This window comes from Carassius auratus, chromosome 38 (assembly GCF_003368295.1).
Source record: "Carassius auratus strain Wakin chromosome 38, ASM336829v1, whole genome shotgun sequence".
Lineage (NCBI taxonomy): Eukaryota > Metazoa > Chordata > Actinopteri > Cypriniformes > Cyprinidae > Carassius > Carassius auratus.
Window position 1 is genome coordinate 14,785,120 of NC_039280.1, and position 20,289 is coordinate 14,805,408.

Genomic DNA, 20,289 nt, shown 5'->3' on the forward strand with positions numbered 1-20,289 from the left:
TTTGAGTTTATTTCCCACATTATAGGAGTTGAAAAATAGATAAAATTATGAGTGAATTACTCCCTAATTATAAGTTCAGAAATATAATTATTTAAGATAACTCTGAGATAATTTAAGGCAACTGGAATTAAATTTTTTAAGTTTATGTAAACTTAAAACATTTAAAAACATCACTTAAATGTTTTTGTGTAATCTGTTACAAAATATTTTTTGAGTTCTGTGAACTTATCAGGGTTTACAGTGTGATTATTTCTATAAAACACAATATCAGGCACCATTAACTCAATTTCACTTGGAAGCAGATAATCTGTCCTTTGTCCCCCAAGGTTTAACTGGAAAAAACAACAGCCTGTGTTCTACTGACTGAATAACACTATGACTTGTTTCAACAGCTACATCTTTCTGATTAACTATTATCAGAACTACTATGCAAAATGATATTAAAATATGTGATGATTCAAATTGGTTACCCCTATGGAGTCGATTCCCGTGTATGCGTTATGAGGCATCTTCTCCTGATAACTCCGAAAAGAACTTAAATTACACTTTCAGTTTTGATCGTACAGATAAGAGCAATATCAATCAAATCTGTTTATATCACTTAAATACATTTTTGAATAACTAATGAACATTTGAATTTCACAATCCTTGCAAACTTAGTCGACTCTAGCTGTGAGATCTTGTTGTGTATGTGTATCCAGTAGGGGTGTCACGATTCTCCAAATCCTCGATTCGATTGCATTTTCGATTCTAAGGTCACGGTTCGGTTCGATTCGATTCTCGATTTTTACATTTATTCTCTTTAAAGCACAGATTGTCATTTTTCAAACTAGACTTTTATGTAATATAATATCTGACCTTTGTTTGCAATGTACCACATTACACTGTCAAATTTAAAACTTTTATTAACAACATAATGTAACAATAACTTATATCTTTAGTCAATTGAAAACTTAAAATAAACTGCCATCCAGTTTCTCTTTTGTAAGTGCAGTCACAAAAGATGACATTCAAGTTCACAACAAAACAAACAAAAACAATAAAAAATGACTAAACTAACCTTCAAATATTACGATGTATCTATTTAAAAGATTAAAGATAAAACACTTGTTAAACACTTCACTGTCATTCATTTAGATTTAGATTTATATATATATATATATATATATATATATATATATATATATATATATATATATATTATGTATGTATGTACAGTATGTGTGTGTGTGTGTGTGTGCATCATTACAGTCTGTAAAATATTTGTATCTCTTATTACAAGACTGCAATCACTAGCAATCAGAAGAATTCCAGTTAATCAAGTATCTACAAAAGATCTACTCTATAAACAATGCATTAAATTACATTAAAGACAAAAATAAATTAAACAAGCAAAAGAAATGATTACTCGCATGTATCTGGTCCACTGATGAAGTCATGGGTCAAGTCAAGTGAATTATTACTCATTTTCTAACAGGCGTCGAATACTGACTTTAGGGAAAGGGGAATAACCAATGACATTTGAGATAACAACTAAAACAGCAAGCCCCGCCCCACGACTGACAAAAATAAAATTGTTCGCGCGAGCAGAGGTGAGACGATCGAGCGCGAGAATGTGGGGAATGAGCATGCGCGCGCGAGAGCTTTTATTGCGCGCAGAGTACATGTCACGCGCGCACAAGAGTTTGAAATGAGCTCGCGGGCTCCCGTTTCTTCGCATCCGATTCAGTTTTCCTCTTGCGGAAGCCATATAGACGGTTTCATCGGGCACACGCGCCTGGACCTAAGTTAACTTCCGGTCTGTGTTGTGTATATCGGTCTGGCTGCGGTGCCATCTACAAACGCAGTTAAAGCCAAGGTGATGAGTAGCCTGAAGTTGGGCTCAGGTGGTTGTGCTGCGGGATGTTTTTCCCACACATTTATTTATTTTTGGAGACTCGGCACAATTTTCAAAAAGGCTTCGTTAAATAAACATGAGTAACGTAACGTACTGCACGTTTAATAATAATAATTCCTTACATTTATGTTTAAATATCAAAACGAGGCACAGATGTTTTTATATCGCTGTATTTCTGAAACAAGACTCGCATGTTATATGCGTGATAAAGCAGCGTGTGAGCGTACCAGCTCTGCTTCGTTTACAGCTGTTACTGGGGAAACCTCTATTTCTGGCGCTTTATGTCTATGCTTTAAAACATCTCCTGCTGGCAAAGAATGAATTTGCATTTTCATTAAGTCCGCCTGATCCACACAGAAAACACATTTTGTTTGTTTTCAAAAAATATCTACTCTAGAGGGACTTGGCTGTTGTTATTGATTCTATTTGGAGTCTACCGGAAGTTAAGTTAGGTCCACAAAAGCGCTCACGCGCATTAACGTTTGTTTATGTTGATGCCGTTGAAACCTTCTATAGCGCGCGCGCCAGCATCAGTTGAATGCTCGGTTATTTTTGTCATTGATTTGCCGTCAAACAACATGGGGGCGTGGCAGCATCGACGATTCCATTTTTTAATTCGAAGTTCGAGACTGTGACTTAATTTCGATCGATTTCGATTTAAAATCGAAATCGTGACACCCCTAGTATCCAGCATGATCGCATGTTCTCTGTGTGATGGTCGGTCAGTGTGAACTGAATGCTTTAAACTTTAAACTCATGATTTAAAATTATGCTGCCCTGTATGGATTTGCCCACTGACATATTCACAGCCCTCTACATTGCGAGTGAATTATGTCTAATATTAACCAATGGCTAATAAATGAGTTGGAAGCTAAGTATAAGTTTAGTACAGATATATTTTCACTCACTGAACACTCTGATGGAGCGCTGATCCATCTGAATGGATGTGCACCAAAACTGTATTTAAGGTACCGGAAACTCTAGCGTGAAAGCACACGACTCCCTGTCGCTTTGTCTCACACACACGCAGAGAGAGAGAGAGAGAAAGAGAGAATTGATGCGCTACATGTTAACAATATTCTTTTTTTTCCTGTTAAAATCAAAGCGTTCCTTTAGATTCTTCAACTTTTAAGAACTACTGGGTTTTCCGGTAGTGGGCGGAGCTAATGCGATTTAATGAATGTAATCTAATGTAATGAAACAAGATGAACAGAAAATATGAAGCAACATTAGCCTACACTTGCATTAATTGCTTACTTCTCCAAGCCCTACAACAATGAACTTGTGTTTAAGTTTGTGTAGCATATGTAGGCTACATGACGTTAACGTGTTATGTGAGGGGTACTTTACACAAGCCCTATTCCTTTCACTATTCCTTTTTAAACAAATTAAACGTTTTGAAACAAATGAGGCTTTAAAAGGGGTCTTTATACATCCTAAAAGTAAAGAGTAAAAATGTGGCTTTATTTAAAAAGCTTTCAACAGTATTGTGAGCTGAGAAGAGATGCTTTTGTAACGTTTTTATCAATTAAACCAGCCTGACATTTGTGGAATAACCTTTGCAGGCACATCAAAAGCACTCTATCTCATCACACCAATGTGCTGTAGTGCATGCTAAGAGCCAAGTAGGTTATTAAAATTGCCGCCTGCCATCAGAAGCGCAACCTGTTATTAGCTTGTGAGCACACGGGAGAGATGAAGCCAAATCACAGAGCAGCACAAGGCTTCGGCAGCACAGTCCACATCCCTGAAGGTCACAGGAACGTCCTCTACCCTTCGCTTCTCCTCTCCCCTGCACACTGCATCACTGCTTCCAATCAAAGCACCAATTATGATGTTAAGCTCATTGAGATAACGGGGAAACGGTTAACCAAATGTAGAACCAACTCTCAAAGTTCAAGAGTTACTACTTCAAGAGACAACAAGAGGCCTTGTGGTTATTTCATAAGAACCAACAATTCACATTGATGAATCACTATTGATGACAGTCATCACCGCAGCATAAATGGCTGCCCACTGCTCTGGGTGTGTGTTCACTGCTGTGTGTGTGCACTTTGGTTGGGTAAAATGCAGAGCACAGATTCTGAGTATGGGTCATTTTTAAACTCTCAACCAGCTTTCATTTAGACATCCTGCACTAAACTCAAAATAACTATATGAAAGCAAATTGTGTTTAGTCTGGTTGTGGACTATTTAATATTAGCCAAGGGTTAGTGGAGTTGAGAGCACATGGTGGCTCTGACGGCAGACAGATTACACACACAAGGCTCTTTAAAGACAACAGCAGCTGATCCAGCCAGCAGCGGCTTCCTCTATGAGCTCCAGCAATGGCCATCCTGCTATCTTTTACCATGTGCTAACAGTTTTGACCAGGCAGTGAGATCTATGGTCAGATGCATAAACCGCTTAGATTAGTCTTAAAAAGTTAGTCATTCTTTTTTCTTTTTTTTAAGATTGGCCATAACTTTTTTAAGTCAGTTAAAAAAAGGGAGAATTGTCTAATTTGATTCCAAAATGTAGGTCTGATTACCTCTTGGATAGCTACTAATTGGTCAAACTAGTTCTTAAGACACAGTCTTAACATAGTGGCTATGTTTATGCAACTGACCCCTGGTGTCGCCACCACCGAGGAATGTCTCTCCTGACTCATGCAAACCTTTCCTATTGCAACCAAGCCCTTACAATTTTACAACTTATACAGTGGAAGCCAAAAGTCTGAGACCACAATGAAAATCTGGGCTTTTTTAAGTCATAAGTAAATATGTAATTCTAGGATTTCAAACATTCGAAAATTCAAAACAGAAAAATTAAGACACAAAATAAAGCAGAAATGTTTATAATTTTGCACTATTTCTACTTTAAAATTATGACATTCGAAACATGTAAATTGGACACAAAAAAACATATCTTTCTTGTAGACATGTTCATTTCAACCAGTTAACCAACCGTTTTTACCGATTAATACAATCAGTTAAACGGTTTAAAAAGTAATTTATTTATTTTCAGTAATTAATAAAAATATTTTAAAAGGTTTGCTGCATTGTTAAAATAGCCTAAGCTACGCGTATAAAATATTGTTTTTTAGAGAGAAAAAAAACATACATTGTGTATAATAAGTCGCATTTTAGTTCCCCTCACTCCATAACAAATCATTCCAATAAACAATATTTAGAAAAGACCATGGATAAAAAAAATATTCATTTCAGAAGTTATAGTAATATAAACAAGCCAAAATGAATTAATTCAGGCTAAAACTAAACTGAAACCAGCACTGGGTCTCTCATTTGACACAAATTAAAATGTTTCCGTATTCACAATGTATTTGAATGCCAAATTATTATTTATTACGTAGGCCTACTTCACTCGGGTTCCAATATCCAATATGTTTAGCATAACATTACGACCGGACAGTGATAACACCTAACAGCACTGATTTTACTAGGGATGCACCAATATGAAAATTTTGGCTGATACTGATAACCGATAATTCTTTAAATATGAAAGTCGATAACCAATATGTTGGCCGATTAATCTTAATCCACCTTTTTACATAATTTTTGAGAGCCTGATAATGGAAACATGTTACTGGACAACATAACTTAAGTGTAAAAAAATAAAAATAAAATATTCATGCCATGGACAGTGGCATTGCAGATCAGGGGGGCCAGACGATAAGACGATGGATTGTGTTGAATTACCATAGTCATGTAAGGACTATAGCCAGAGATGTTATCAAAATCATTAAATATTGGCATTATTTAGATTATTTGCCATTTCCAATGAATGTAGGCCTGTTATTTTCTGTCTATTATTATTAGGTTACTTTTATTATTAAATGAATGTTACAATTAATTTGCTTCGCAACATAGTGCTTCACCACATAACTGACAAGCTGTGACTCACAGCCTGTGAGAAAAAAATAAAATAAAATTGGCTTAGGCTTCTCCTTCCTGAAAATTAAAAACAAAGTGTATTTTAAAACAGGTCTATTATAGCCTACAATAAAAAATGGGCCTAAATAAAATTGTTACACTTCAGTAACACTTTATGATAAAAAAAGAGCAGCTTTATCTGTATGCGTTTCTTCGTGTTCGGGTCACAAGAGAAAAAATAAATAAATACATCAAAGCAGTTATATATACCACATATTAGCAGATTCGGTAGATGCCAATATGGTGGCTGATATATTGTGCATTCCTAGATTTTACTACATATTTAAACTGAGCAATGTTTTTTTTTTCTTTTAACTTTTCACTATTCCTTCTAACATTCTACTCCTTTTAATCATAAAGATTAAAAATCAGAATCATATAAACCTAAAAAAAAAAATAAAAAAAAATTTAATCCTCATGTTTCCTGCTTTTAAAATGAATCCCTGGGAAACGTTAGTATTTTTAAAGGGTCATAGACACTGATTCTTTCTAATTTAATTAAATTCTAATTTAAAATGATCTTGTCGGTTAACGTTTAATACTCGGTTAACAAGTGTCGGTTAGAAAAAAAAAGCAAAAAAAAAACACAAACCGAAATGAACATCCTTAATTTCTTGTCTTCACACGTCTTGACCACAGCAATGGGAACTGGTCAGTCTTTGCCCTTTGTTTGTAGTGAATGCTTATGCCAGGCCAATATCAACAACACATGTCAGTAATGTCAGGCCTCTATGACAGTTATACTAGACAGAACTCAGAGGCCTTGCTCACATATACCAAATAATTTCTGTTTTTAGCAATGAAGAAAACTACTTTTCCTACAGATGAACTGATCTGTAATTTCTGTTTAGCACACACTGTTACAGCACATTTCACCTGAGGTTATTATTAAAGCACGATGTAAGAATTACACATATCAGGGGACCAAAAAAACAGAAGTGTTCAACACACAAGTCCTTTAATAAGTGGACACGCTTGACAGAAAATAAATCACTCTCAGAAATTTAAGAGTTTACTAAAACAGCTCTGAGGCCTGACTGCCCTGTACAACTGTCAGTTTCAATTTCTTCAAACATCATTATCGCTCAATTCAACCATGATCCATCCTAGTGGCTGCAGCAACAAATCTGACATGTTTTTATACCGCACCATGATAAAATGAGAAATCTCTTCCCCCAGTTTTAATATGCATACTCATTCGTCATAATGACAACAACAAACAGCCAATGTGACAACCCAAGGCTATACGCAATTTAAAACATTTCCAGATATCAATTCAAGAGGTGTACAAAGACAGACTGCCTGTTGTGATCAATAGCAAATCAATTTCACATCATTCTTATTAATCCGTTACAAGATGGACTTTGTTGCAAGGCTTAAAAAAAGCCTGAGGGGAAAAGAACTGTATGAAAAAAGCTTAATTTAAAGCAAAATTACCCATGAAATTTAACACCCAAGTATCCTTTGCCTTTCACCACATGCTCTTCCACTGTACTCATTTGCACATTCAAAATACACTCTATCTTAGTGACAATGAAAATAATTTGATGTTTATCTCACATTGGAGCTATAGACGGACAGACTCACAGGGTACATTGTGTGAGAGTGTTAGTGAGAGGGACAGCTGATCTTTGGGTGTGTGCTGTCCTCCTGTTAGCCCAAAGGCAGCCGGCGCGTTGCCAAGGATGAGGGGATACACAGGCGCACAACAAACCCACTTACTAGGCATCTCAGTAATTCTGAGTGCTTTAATGAAAATACAAAGTTCATCCCTAGGTCTATAAAAATATCTTTGTATTGTAGTCTCATAACACATGCATACAAAGCACGCCTCATTTGAGATGCAACGCTCCAGTGGGTCAAAGAGCGTCTTGAGCTTTAAATGGAAAATGGTAGTCATGCAGGACATGGACTAAATCACTGGGCCTAAAAGCAAAGGCTCATTTCAAGGAGCAATAGCTTTTGGTAAACACCTTCACATTATTTGACAGTAAAACAAGACAGGGAAATTAATAAAGCAATTTAGATCAGAAATACAAAACAATATTAAATAGTAGTGTTTTTGCAACCTCTGGCAATATGTAAACAGAAATTCCGGTCATAGAAAAACATGCATTTAATGTGGATAGTGTCTGCCTTATTAAAATAAGCAAACTCATTAAAGGAGAAATAACTACCAATCACTATCGGCCAATAATCGCTTTGGGGTATTTTATCGGTGGTCTCTAAAAAGGCAGATCTAAAAAAAAAAAAAAAAAAAGATCAAGTTGATGACGTGCCTGCTGTGAGAGGTTTGGCGTGACATGCAGCAGTCTCTGTCCACCGTCTCATTCTCTGTCCAGCGTGGATGAAATAATTATAATGCTGAAGGTGAGGTACAATTCAATTCATGAGAACCATTCATCCAATCGACTTCATACATGGTGGCTGTGTTGCTGCAGACCCAAGGGAGTGCAGTGTCACATTTTGGTGCAATATGGACATGCAACACATTTACAATAAATAATCTTTTAATAAACTACAGAACAGCACGAGCCGGAAGTGGTGCACCTCATGTGGACGGCTTATATGCTCCAAGAACGAACACTGCATTAGTGATAAAAAAACACACAGGTCTGTTAAGAGAAACATTTTTATATAGATTAGGGCTGGTCATTTAATGTGTTAATTAGATTAATTAAAAAGCACAAGGAGCCGTCAGCTCTCTAAGTTCTTGCAGTACTTTGATGTCACACACCGATCGATCTGATGGTGATGACCCGCTTCAAGTCGAACAAGCCTAATGATTCAATGAACCATTCATAAAGAACCCTTTAATTCACTCCTAAATGAATCAGCCATTTGAACGAATCAAATGAATGAATAAATGACTTAATGACTTAATCATTAAGACATTTACCACCACCTACTGGCAGTTTTAGTTTATTATTTAAGAGTATCATTTCATTTATTATTTAATATTTTCATAGTAATAATAATAAAATTAAGAAAATAAAATTATCAAAGTTATAGTTCACCCAACCAAAAATGACAATTCTGTCATCAGTTCTGTTTACTCACATGGTCCAAAAGAGTAGATATATGTCTTGCTGAATCTACTTTTTGTAATCTCTATTTGATGCTTTACACAACAATGACTTTAAATGATCTTTTGGGAGTAATTTCTCCAAATATGATGTGCAAGAAATAAAAAAAATAAAAAACTCAAACTGATCATTATCTTAACTTTATTCTGTTAAATAAAGATCTGCCGCCTTACTAAGGACAGAAATGGTTTCCTATAAGACTCAGTAGGTATTGTAGGGTAAAGCACACTTGTTTTAGGCAAGGTGCCACAGAGGAAAAAGAAAGAGTCAAACTCATCGTTCCTTCCATGTCGCAAGTTTACCTTAGGGGCAGTTATCACCTAGAGAACAATGGGAAGACACAGCAAAAAACAATCCGCAAAGTGTAAAACAGAAGCAGGAAACACCAAGATGATGTGGGATCTTTTTTCAGGCGCATAACACCTGTATGGTGCAATCTCTATGGCTGATATAATGGCACGCTCTCAGTCTCAACCACTTGCTCAACATGGCCGGCCTCTGCTGTGCGTCCCATTACTGACACCATGCCTGGAAGACCTGCCGTCCTCAGTCAGCTGCACGGGGATAACGTTTCAGTCTCTTAATGCTCCTAACAAGCATGTTCCCCTTGCAACAGAATGTCAATACCCATCCACAAAGTCACCCCTCCAGAGTCTCCTTCCACTAGGAAACACACCATGCGCACATACTTATTCACAGCACCATTTTCATTTCTTCTTGGAAACGGATATAGTGAGATATCACTTGGCACAACATACTCATTCCCAATGGCCCAACAACGCATTGTCATCAGCCACTGGTAGGGAAACACTGACGACGGAAATCAGTCAGGTTTATACTTACACGTCATACCCCAGAGAAGACAACAAGACTCAATCAAGGCTTCCCAGCAGCAGGTGATATAAACACAGACCTGATTGTGTTTTAACAACTTTCATCCAAAGAGGACGAACTACAGTGTCAGTTTCAGACAGACTCTGCTTTGCTGGAACGCTTGAACATGTAGGTAATTAAATGGTAATGCAGACTGGTGACTTCACAGACATCAGTAACCCCTTCTCATTTAAATAAATAACAAGTTCAACACAGTCTCATCCGAACGAGAATGATTCATTCATATCAACCATTTAATAATGAGAAAACCCCACAGCCAAGGTTGTTGACAAACTAGCAGGGAGACAAACCATCTAATCTATCATTTAAGTCATTGCCAGACAGATATCTTAGTCGGTAGATACTAATAGGGATTAAAGTGTATTGGCTGTTTGAATCCAGGCGAATCATGTGGTTAATTATAACTCACTGATATTGTCTCCTCAAATCCCTCATGAAGCAGCCAAAATGAAGCTTCGGCCCTTTCTTATGTCTGCATCGAGTCTCTAGAGATGTGAATAACACGTTTCCATTTACATTGGATTGCAGCCAATTCGTCAAAGATGATGGATACGCAGAAAACAAGCCACACTGTTGTTGCAATCACAGACTGGGTCTCACCGAGTCCATTTTGAGTGTCTAATGGAAGCCATCACATTACTATCAAACTGAAAGAATTTGTAAAAATGTAAATAAAAAAGATTTCTGCATTTCACACATTTGCAAGCAACAGGTCTGGACTGGTTTCTCATGAAAATCAAATACTAAAATGTGTCTGTAGTGCATGATGGCTGTTAGTTAGATAATCTGTGTCCCTAAATAACCGTGCTAATCTTCATTATTGTACTGGCTTGCTTTTAATTTTATTGCACATAATGAACCATATGTTTTCAAAGGGCTGATATATATAAGACAACCATCAAAAACCACTAGCCAAAGTAACAACTATCATCTTTTAATGCATAAAAGTTACTATGTGACTTTCAAGTAAGTGTATGACTAAAAGCTGTCTAATCTACCTTCATTCTGCAGTCATCTTGTGTCTAAATGCCTTGTTTACAAGGTTACAGACTGAATCTATTAACAGTCTAAATGGATTACTAGGTTACTGGTTGCGTACACATCTACATCTCTTTGTATTCCTGTTACAAATCTGGTGTATTCTCGGAATATTTTTCTAACTGACACCTATCAACCATTTTCATCCATCAACAAACCACTAACAAGGAGATTGAAATAAAAATCTAAATACTGTTATTTGTTCATACACTTATGAGGCCTATATAAAAGTCTTTCATTTGTTGACACTATATAGGAATCTCTTAATTCCGTTTTATTTAAATGTGCAAATACTTACATGTTTTGGTCTGTGAGAGTGGTTTATTCAGACTGAGTGCTTGCTGCAATATTGTCATGCAGATCCAGTGTATTACTCACAATGAATCACTATCAGTGCCAATCCACTGCCATCCAAATGCCATTTAGTTATTAAGATAAACTACCAGTGCACAAAGATAACACGACCGTTTAATTCCAGCTAATGGTGCTTTCCGTGGAGAGGGGAAAGGGCTTGCATTACCTTGTGTTTGATGTTGCAATGGCAGCAGACCGTCCACAGGTAATTAAGGGTCCTCCACAGGAGGATGATGAAGAGACCCCCGAAGAACGTCACCATGGATGAGGCGAGGAAAGCCCACCACATGCGCTGACCATTGTTGTCACAGGGTACGTCTGGCGAGAAAGGGATGATCAGGTCCATCTTCGATATAGAGACAGAAGTGTCCTTGTTTTTATTCAGATTGATATTACTGCTCATTCTAGAGCTGCTGCCATAGGATCCGTTGCCGTCTGCCACAACTAGCATTGAGATTAAGCTTTGGAGAGCTCCTGCCTGCGCCCCCAGCCCCAGCCATCAGCCATATTTCTTCAAATAACCCTCTCCTTACTTCTCTGTTTTTCTATCCACGTCTTGATAGTGTGATTAATATTTTTGAGCAAGAAATGCAGCAGCTTGGAGATCGTGAGGAGGAGGAAACGCGCGTCCGTTAACGTTACCCTCAGCGCGAGACATTTAAATCCGCATTAATGACGACTTCATGTTTTCATTTTGAAGGGTTTTCCTCGTCTTTTTCCATATCTTCCCAAATAAAATCAGTCTAAAACTGATATTCGCGCGGTCTGTGTTGTTATCAGTCAGAAAGCAAGAGGATTCGTGAGAGAAACGCGGACAAACGGCTGTCTTCAAGGTCTCTGTCGTCCATCCAGTGACAGGGTCGCCTCAGCGGTGTCTAATCGATATTTCTCCCATAAACGCCAACTTAATCGATGTCTCAAAAGCTATTCTGTCGGGAACCTAGACGCTCTTTTCAGTCTTGCGAGGCTCGGTGGAAGAACCCGTTCAAATATCGGCGTTTCGGCGATTATTCCGCTCTCAGTGACATGTCGCTGTCCCCATTCACTTTCCACAGCTGATCCAGGCAGAGTCCGTCAGATCTGCTCCACTCACTGCTGGGGAGATTTACAGGTAGGAGGCGGAGCCAAAGCCTTATAATAAAGATGGAAGAGATAGCACACGGACGTTTTTTTTTTTCTTTCTAATTATTATTAAAGCATCAACATTAGCTAGCATCTTTATATTTATATATTATAAAAAAGGGGGGGAAACAACCACACTGATTAATAATATTTACAATACATATGAGACTTCTAATCTGTTGTAATGAACTGTAACTTGTCGAATTAGATTTTATAAATATTGATGATAAAACGTAAATAAAGGTTGGGCTTTATTATCATCAACATCATTATGTGAATACTTATAAGACACTGTGTCTGTACTTGACAGGTTATGAAATGAGACCCTAAAATAAGTCATTTTCAAAATATAAACATAGATAAACCCCAGTGATGTGTAAAAGAGATTTACTGACATCTGTGATTTTTATGGTTATGATTTACAGTCCGAGAGATGCTGTTACTTAACCAAAATAGCAGCTGAAACAGAATCTTTGTAGATGGTTGTCAGCTGGTGTTACTGCATGCTGGCCCATAGTCGTATCAACAGATCACGTCACTCCAAAATATTCCACTCTCTTTTATTTATGTATGCATGAATGCATTTGTTTAGTTATATCTGTGCATGTATGTAAATAGACCATCTAAAATTATAAAATAAGATTTGGTTCAGTTTCATCTTTTGCCGTTTTTTTGGCTTTTCAGAATTGTCTATTGACTTTAGTAACTATTCGATCAGATGTATAATGAAGAGTTTTCCAACAAATGATTAGGCATCCATTAGTCCGATGGTGTGCTTGTGGATATTGTAAGCATGTAAATATTACAGAGTTTATCTTCCTGCTGCCAACAGTCATCAGTGAGGACAAATTAAACAGATCTATATGTCATCAACTGCATTGGCCTCTATGGTTCTTTTAAATGATTGATTTCTTTCATTGATATACTAAACATTTTTTTTAAGATGTCTTTACAATTTACTGTTCATTTAGAATTGTATTTACGAAATCAAAGTAACTGCAAGGGTAAGTGCAATAAATAAAATAAATTTGCACATTTAATTATATATATTAACGTCAAAACATATAAACAAAAGAGCAAATAAAGGTTCAAACTGTGCCGGTTACTTCACCTCCTACTGGACAACAGCAGAAGTGCAAGTTTAGTGTAAAAAAATTGAGCTCGGTGATTTGACATTTGCACCTGGAGCAACATGGAAAGGGTTTCTCAATAGCTCCAGTTTCAGGATTACACTAAGACAGGACAGACCCAATAGACATGTGACAGAAATTAATACTAACACCTTTAAAAAACAATCAGTCAAATAGTTTATTTCTCTCAGTGTGTGCATATCGTGTTGGCAACATAGTCCATCCTTTTCTTCAGCTGAAACTATATATTCTTGTATCATGTGAGGGGGTCTTTTAGTAGTTTCCATCTCATCACAGATAGCCGTCTGTCCTAGGCCACCAGATGGTAGGGTCTGGATCTTGCAGACCCGGCCTCAGTGGGGTTATTTATGGAGGGCAATAGGATCCACGACTGGTCATCTTCCTGGAAAACGTGCCCAGCTGTCAGCTTAGAGGGCTAAAGAACCGGTTCCTGCAAGAGCCGCATCAAAGAACAGCATAGCTGACAGATGCAAAGCTTAGTTACACAGACATCCACGGGAACTTTATTTCAATACTGGAAGAGAAGTGCACACTTTTATTATGCTGAGGCCGAAACATTTTTCACGGTTGACCACTCAGTTCTCAAGTTCAGAAGAGCTGTCAGCAGCTGTCTTGAAACAGATACGCCAGCAGGAGACTCGACCCTTTCTAAAAGAAGAGGAAGGGTACTTGAAGGACATGTTGCTTTCAGGGTGAAGCCTAAGAATGTCGCAAAGGGCTTCCCGTGGCTTAGAGAGGAAGCTCAGGACAAGAAATCAGCATGAGCCAAATGAGGACGCGCTTGGGGGGAGGAGCTTGACTTCTCATGACTGGACTGTGATAATCAGCGCCAGCACGGCCGAGGGCATCTTCAGTGCTACACACCACACTAATCCTTTACTAAGGAAATGTACTGCCGTACAGCCAGTGACCTCTCTGTGAGGAGAATGTTTGCTAGGGCTTACCTGATGACTCTTCTTTCTTGTTTGGTCTAAGTTCAGCTGAAAATAAGAAGGAATGTGCGGCCAGAAGCACACTATTATTCAATGCCAGTTTAAAGCAGCATATTATGATAATTAAGTCTTTGGCTACAGTTTTAAAGCTCGTTTCACAAACGATTAATGTGCAAGTGGCAGCCTTTCCTGCTAATATGTAAATCTGTTAGAGTATCGTTATAGTACACACTTGAAATATTGAATGCTATTTAATAATTTAAACTCGACACATTTTTCCCCACACAAGACTTTATATATATATATATATATATATATATATATATATATATATATATATATATATATATATATATATATATTAAAAAATATATAAGTTAATGCAATAGATAACTTGAGCTAAAAAATACAAAGTATATTATGCCATTTATTAAATTAAGTTCATGTTAAAAGAACAGATGTTTGCTCAAAGTTCATTATTTACATCCACAATTATTTAAATCTATGTCTATATCTACATCAGTTTATATTGAAATCTGTCTTATTGTATCTAGTTTTCTCTATCTATATCCATTCGTCTACGTACACCTATATATATTTTATTTAAATCTACATCCGTCCATCCAGCCATCATTTTACAGGATCTATCCTCTTACAATCTCTCTCTCTCTATAATATTATATCTATTTATCTGTCTATTTGATTGATGTAGATATAGACAGATAGATACACAAATGTAGATACAGACCTGGATTTTGTCTAATCTACCTTTGTGTATCGGTTTAGATCTACAGTCATGGCCAAAAATATTGGCCCCTTGGTAAATATGAGCAAAGGCAGCTGTGAAAATTAGTCTGCCTTGTTAATCCTTTCGATTTTTTTACTTAAAAATTTCACAAAAACGAAATTCTTTCCTTTCATTGGATAATAAGAATTTAAAATTGAGGGAAATATCATTATGAAATAAATGTTTTTCTCTAATACACGTTGGACACAATTATTGGCCCCCTTTTATTCAGTACTTTTTAAACCTCCATTTGCCAGTTTAACAGGTCTAAATTTTCTCCTATAATGCCTGATGAGATCAGTGACCATTCTTTCATCCAGAATCACTCCAGACCCTTTAGATTCCCAGCTCCATGTTGGTACTTCTCCTCTTCAGTTCACTCCTCTCATTTTCTGTAGGGTTCAGGTCAGAGGACTGGAATGGCTATAGCAGAAGCTTGGTTTTGTGCCCAGTGACCCATTTCTGTGTTGTTTTTGAGGTTTGTGTTTGGATTACTGAACGGTTGGAAGATCTAAACATGGCCCATTATACGATTTCTAACGGAGTCGGTCACTTAGTGATTTTTTATCTGTTGGTATTTGATAGAATCAAAAATGCCATGTATCTAAACAAGATGTCCAGGACCTCCAGCAGAAATATAGGCCCACAACATCAAAAACAGCAGTATATTTCATTGTACACATGGGGTACTTTCTCTGTGTCCACCAAACTCATCTTGAGTGTTTGCTGCTAAAAAGCTCTTTTTTTTTTTATTTCATCTCACCATAGAAGCCAGTCCCATTTGAAGTTCCAGTCGTGTCTGATAACTGAATATGCTGGAGTTTGTTTTTGGATGAGCTAGGAGAATTTTTCTTGAAACCCTCCTAAACAACATGTGGTGATGTAGGTGCTGTTTGACATTTTTTTTTAAAGTTTTTCTAAACCCGAGACTTAACTATTTTCTGCAATTCTCCAGCTGTGATCTTTGGAGAGTCTTTAGCCGCTCAAACTCTCCTTCTCACAGCACATTAGGATGATATAGGCACACATCTTCTTCCAGGCAGTTTCATAACATTTTCTGTTGATTGGAAATTCTAAATTATTGCCCTGATGGTGGAAATGGGAATCTAGTTCTTTTCTTAAACCCACTTCATAAATTTGTGAAGCTCAATTATCTTTTGCTGCACATCAGAAATATATTATTTGGTTTTTCTCATTGTGATGAACGATTAAGGGAATTTGGGCTTTGCTTTCTCTCCTCTTTATATTTCTGTGAAACAGGAAGCCATGTTTATAATCATGCTGGAGTGCTCAAAATTGTGAATATGAATGGGAATATACTTCAGAGATATTTTACTCATAAGAATTTCTAGGGGTGCCAATAATTGTGTCCAACGAGTATTTGAGAAAAACCTTTATTTCAAAAGTGAAATTTTAATTTTAATATTTCATAATGATATTTCCCATTTTAAACTCTTATTATCCAATGAAAGGATACATTTTTGTGATTTAAAAAAAATAAAAGATCAAAAGGATTAACAATGCAGATCAATTTTCACAGCCTTCTTTGATCATATTTACCAAGGGGTGCCAATATTTTTGGCCAGACTGTACATCTAGGCTACTTATGTTGGTGTATCAGTCTATACCTACATCCAACTGCCTGTCTGTCTACTGCTCTTCTATCTAGATTCACATACTATGTGTTTATAACATCTCTAACATCTCCACCCCAAACAGCAGTTTGACAGCCCTACAGACGCAGCTATTGTCTGAGAGCTCACCTTAGTTCCAGTAATTAACACCATATCTTCCCCATGGTAAGACACAAGCATCAGCTTTAAGGAGGAGCAGCAAATAAGACAGCTCCACACTCAATTACAGCATGTGTCAGTCTGCCGTAGATGCAACCGGCACAGCGGAAGCAGCTGTATGACACCCTTAATATGATGGAGATCTCAGCCCGCAGCTGGCGCAGCACAATGAATACACCCATCAATCAAACAAACACCATCGTGATTCATTTAATGACATTGTGAGATACAGAAAATGACTTTTATTCTCGCATTAATGACGTTTTCATACAAATCACATTCTTTTAGAATAAAAGAAATTCAAATGGAAACAGTACCTGTGTTTTAATCGTTCTAAATACTCGTGGTGATGAATCCCTCATGAAAAACCATATGCTAGCTATTCAGAATAATAGTTAGGCGTAAGATACACTTTTTAAAAAAATTCTAATTTCAACCCAGTGAACTGATATCTTACTGTGAAGAAAAAAAATCCCTTTTTATGCAGTGTTTCTCTTTTTTTTCTTTAAAATGGCAGTTAATGAAATGTATGGAGCTGGAGTGATACACATGAATTTTATTTTACTGTAAAAATTATAGTACCTATTTCCATTCTATTGGAAACCTACAAACAGTCATTTGTTTAGGGTTCAGAACATTGAAAGTGCAAAACAGAAAAACTAAAGAAAAGAACGTGTTTTTGGCACAACATTAATGGGGCTACTGGTCTGCATGAGACATAACATGCCTCTTGAATAATAATAATAATGATAAAAAATAATTAAATAGCAATGAAAAACCACTAACACTTAAACAGATTTAAAGGTGCTGTATGTAAGTTTTTGACTCTACTTAAGCATAAAAATACCATAATATGTTTGCAGATATTTAAGAAACATGCTAAGTTAACATACTTGTTTATCTGAAAAACAATGCTACAGTCAGTTTTTCTGCTTTGAAAATGTGCGTTCCGGCCGGAATGTCTGTCTCTGTTTTGGTTTGTGACACCCACCCACTGTTTTCCACAATTGTATTTCGGCACCCCGGGTTGCCAGTTAGTGGAAAACAGTGTATTTAATTCCTTTCATCGTCAAGTGCGCTTGTGTCATCAATTTGGCAACCTACGTGTGCGTCCAGTCTGAGGAGGAGGGGTCAGGTGGTAAAAACCCTCTCCAATATTCTGAATTTGAACTGCAATACCTAGTTCAACCACTCGGTGTCAATCCTACATACAGCACCTTTAAGAAAACCGTTTCAGGTTTAACCTGCAACTTTTCTTTTCGTGATGTTTTTTTTTTTTTTTTTTTGGTTTTGTTTTGTTTTTAGTGTGTAGTACATATATAAGTGACTGACAAACATACAAAAACAGAAACGTGCATTCGCTCGCTCTCTCGCACGCACACAAACATGCTAATATTTGCGAAGACGTGACACTCCCCTAGGACTGTAGCCTAGTAAAAATACAGTAAATATATTTCTATATATTTAGATGAAATTGCATACATACGCATACATGTGCGCCCGTACTTCAGTTCGTATGCACAAGTACAAGTGTTAAGTGGGATATTCTCTTTAAATATAAGCTCTGCTATGAGAATGCTTCGAGATCTCATAGTACACAGTGGTCTGTCTAGCCCTGGAGTGCAGTCTGAGAAGTTTTACTGTTTAAATACCAGGCTTTCACTTCATGCCATTGTCATACGCTCAGTAGATCTCCAAAGGCACTTCCGTTTGGCCTGTAGAAAACCGCTTCGCTGCTGTCTGTCTCGGCTCCATAGATAAGCACTACGATTCAAAGCAATGTTCACTGACATCTATACAATAAACTTGGCCACAAACGACTCTTAAACCACGAGACGAGGATTCAGTCCATGAGCTGATATGTCAGACGTAGGAGGGGGTCACGCATACCGTTTTGGTGCAGGGGGACTTCACATTCAGACAGACATTAAACAATTCACTGACTGATTGCTCTGTAAACGAGTGTCTTAAATGCAGCATTGCTAAAACTTTACCTGTCCGTCAGGAAGACCAAAGGAAACAAACAAATACTCCAGTGCTATCATCCTGCATTTGCATACACACACACACACACACGTAGACATTCTTACATAGATATACAAATAAAAGTTACAATTAACAACGTAATAAAATGAATAGACCAAAAAAGAATCACTATCTTAATGTGACGCTCATAAGGTTAGTGTACCTCTGCGTGTGTTGTGTATAAAGTCTAGTGTTTGTAAGTCTCTGAGCCCTACGGAGAGCCCAGCGGCGTCCACAGAACTTTGCTCTGTTCCTGATCCACAATAGTCACGATCTGAGTGCAAATGTAAGGGAAGGTGCCTCCTTGAACGATACCTGTAAGGAAATGTCAAACAACAGCGAGTCAAGCTTTCATGAATGGAACGTTCAAAAGAACAGCATGTATTTGAAACGGAAACCTTTTGTAACATTATAAATGTCTTTAAATCTTGCTGTTCCCATATGGCCATTTATACAGAGAATGATGTTCCCTTCTTAAAATTAAAATAAATGCAATAAATGTACTTTAATTGCAATTTACTGTATTAAATGAGTAATATGATCATATATCATGATCATATCTGCTTCACAACAAGGTGTCATATTTTGAAACCGAGGCAGATAAGAATAGCAAACCTGTGAAAAATTTGCTATACTCCTGCTCTATCTTCTGTGCAATCTCAAACTGCTCCTTGGAATGTTTTTGAGAGACTTTATCCCGTAGATAAACTGGATCCTTCTGCTCTCTACACAGGCAAACAGAAGCAGTCATTCATACTTTACACATAAGGACATTACAAGATTAAACATGCACAATGACATTGTTCCTTTGAGACAAACGTGGTTCAAGCAGCAACATTTTGGAGGGGTGCATAAGAATAAAACGCTTGTAAAATGAAGACATTAGCTGTTAAATACTAAAACTGAGTAAAAGTGCGCAGCTCCCTAGAGACATAGATTCCTGCAGGGCAAAACAGCTGAACATCTATGTAAACACCCATCTGTGACAGGTGTTGTCTGTGTCAGTGTGTATAAAGTCAAGTCAAACTAAATAAAATAAAAAATAAATAATATATTCACTAGATTTCCTATATTGCATTTTTTTGCAAGTGCATTTAAAGGTACAATTTGTAAGATATTTGCAGTAAAATATCCCAAAACCACTAGGCTAGTGTTATATATTTTGTCGTGTTGATTACTAACAATCTCTCTAATGTTTTCAACTACTTGTAAATCATGAGAAAATTCCCATTCTAAAAAGTGACACGGGGCAGTGCAGTCGCCTGTCAATGACACTAG

General features: G+C 37.0%; 2 protein-coding genes across 24 annotated transcripts in view; both read right to left on the reverse strand.

The window, feature by feature from the left end:
• kcnma1a (potassium large conductance calcium-activated channel, subfamily M, alpha member 1a) overlaps window positions 1-12,297 on the reverse strand; it is a 200,571-nt gene extending 188,274 nt beyond the window's left edge. For 12 of the 18 annotated variants that reach the window (XM_026224332.1, XM_026224326.1, XM_026224331.1 and 9 more), the window contains exon 1: window positions 11,368-12,296. In XM_026224332.1, coding sequence (XP_026080117.1) covers window positions 11,368-11,652 — 285 coding nt within the window. In that variant the 5' untranslated portion in view covers window positions 11,653-12,296. Of the gene's footprint in view, window positions 1-11,367 lie in introns of all 18 variants that reach the window. The other 6 variants (XM_026224319.1, XM_026224322.1, XM_026224320.1 and 3 more) reach the window with 2 other exon arrangements.
• A 4,883-nt stretch (window positions 12,298-17,180) lies between these two features.
• dlg5a (discs, large homolog 5a (Drosophila)) overlaps window positions 17,181-20,289 on the reverse strand; it is a 63,465-nt gene continuing 60,356 nt past the window's right edge. For 5 of the 6 annotated variants that reach the window (XM_026224339.1, XM_026224340.1, XM_026224341.1 and 2 more), the window contains exons 32-33: window positions 19,627-19,736; window positions 17,181-19,326 (exon numbers count right to left, since the gene is read on the reverse strand). In XM_026224339.1, the coding sequence (XP_026080124.1) occupies window positions 19,223-19,326; window positions 19,627-19,736 (214 nt within the window). In that variant the 3' untranslated portion in view covers window positions 17,181-19,222. The remainder of the gene's footprint in view (window positions 19,327-19,626; window positions 19,737-20,289) is intronic. The other variant, XR_003277782.1, reaches the window with a different exon arrangement.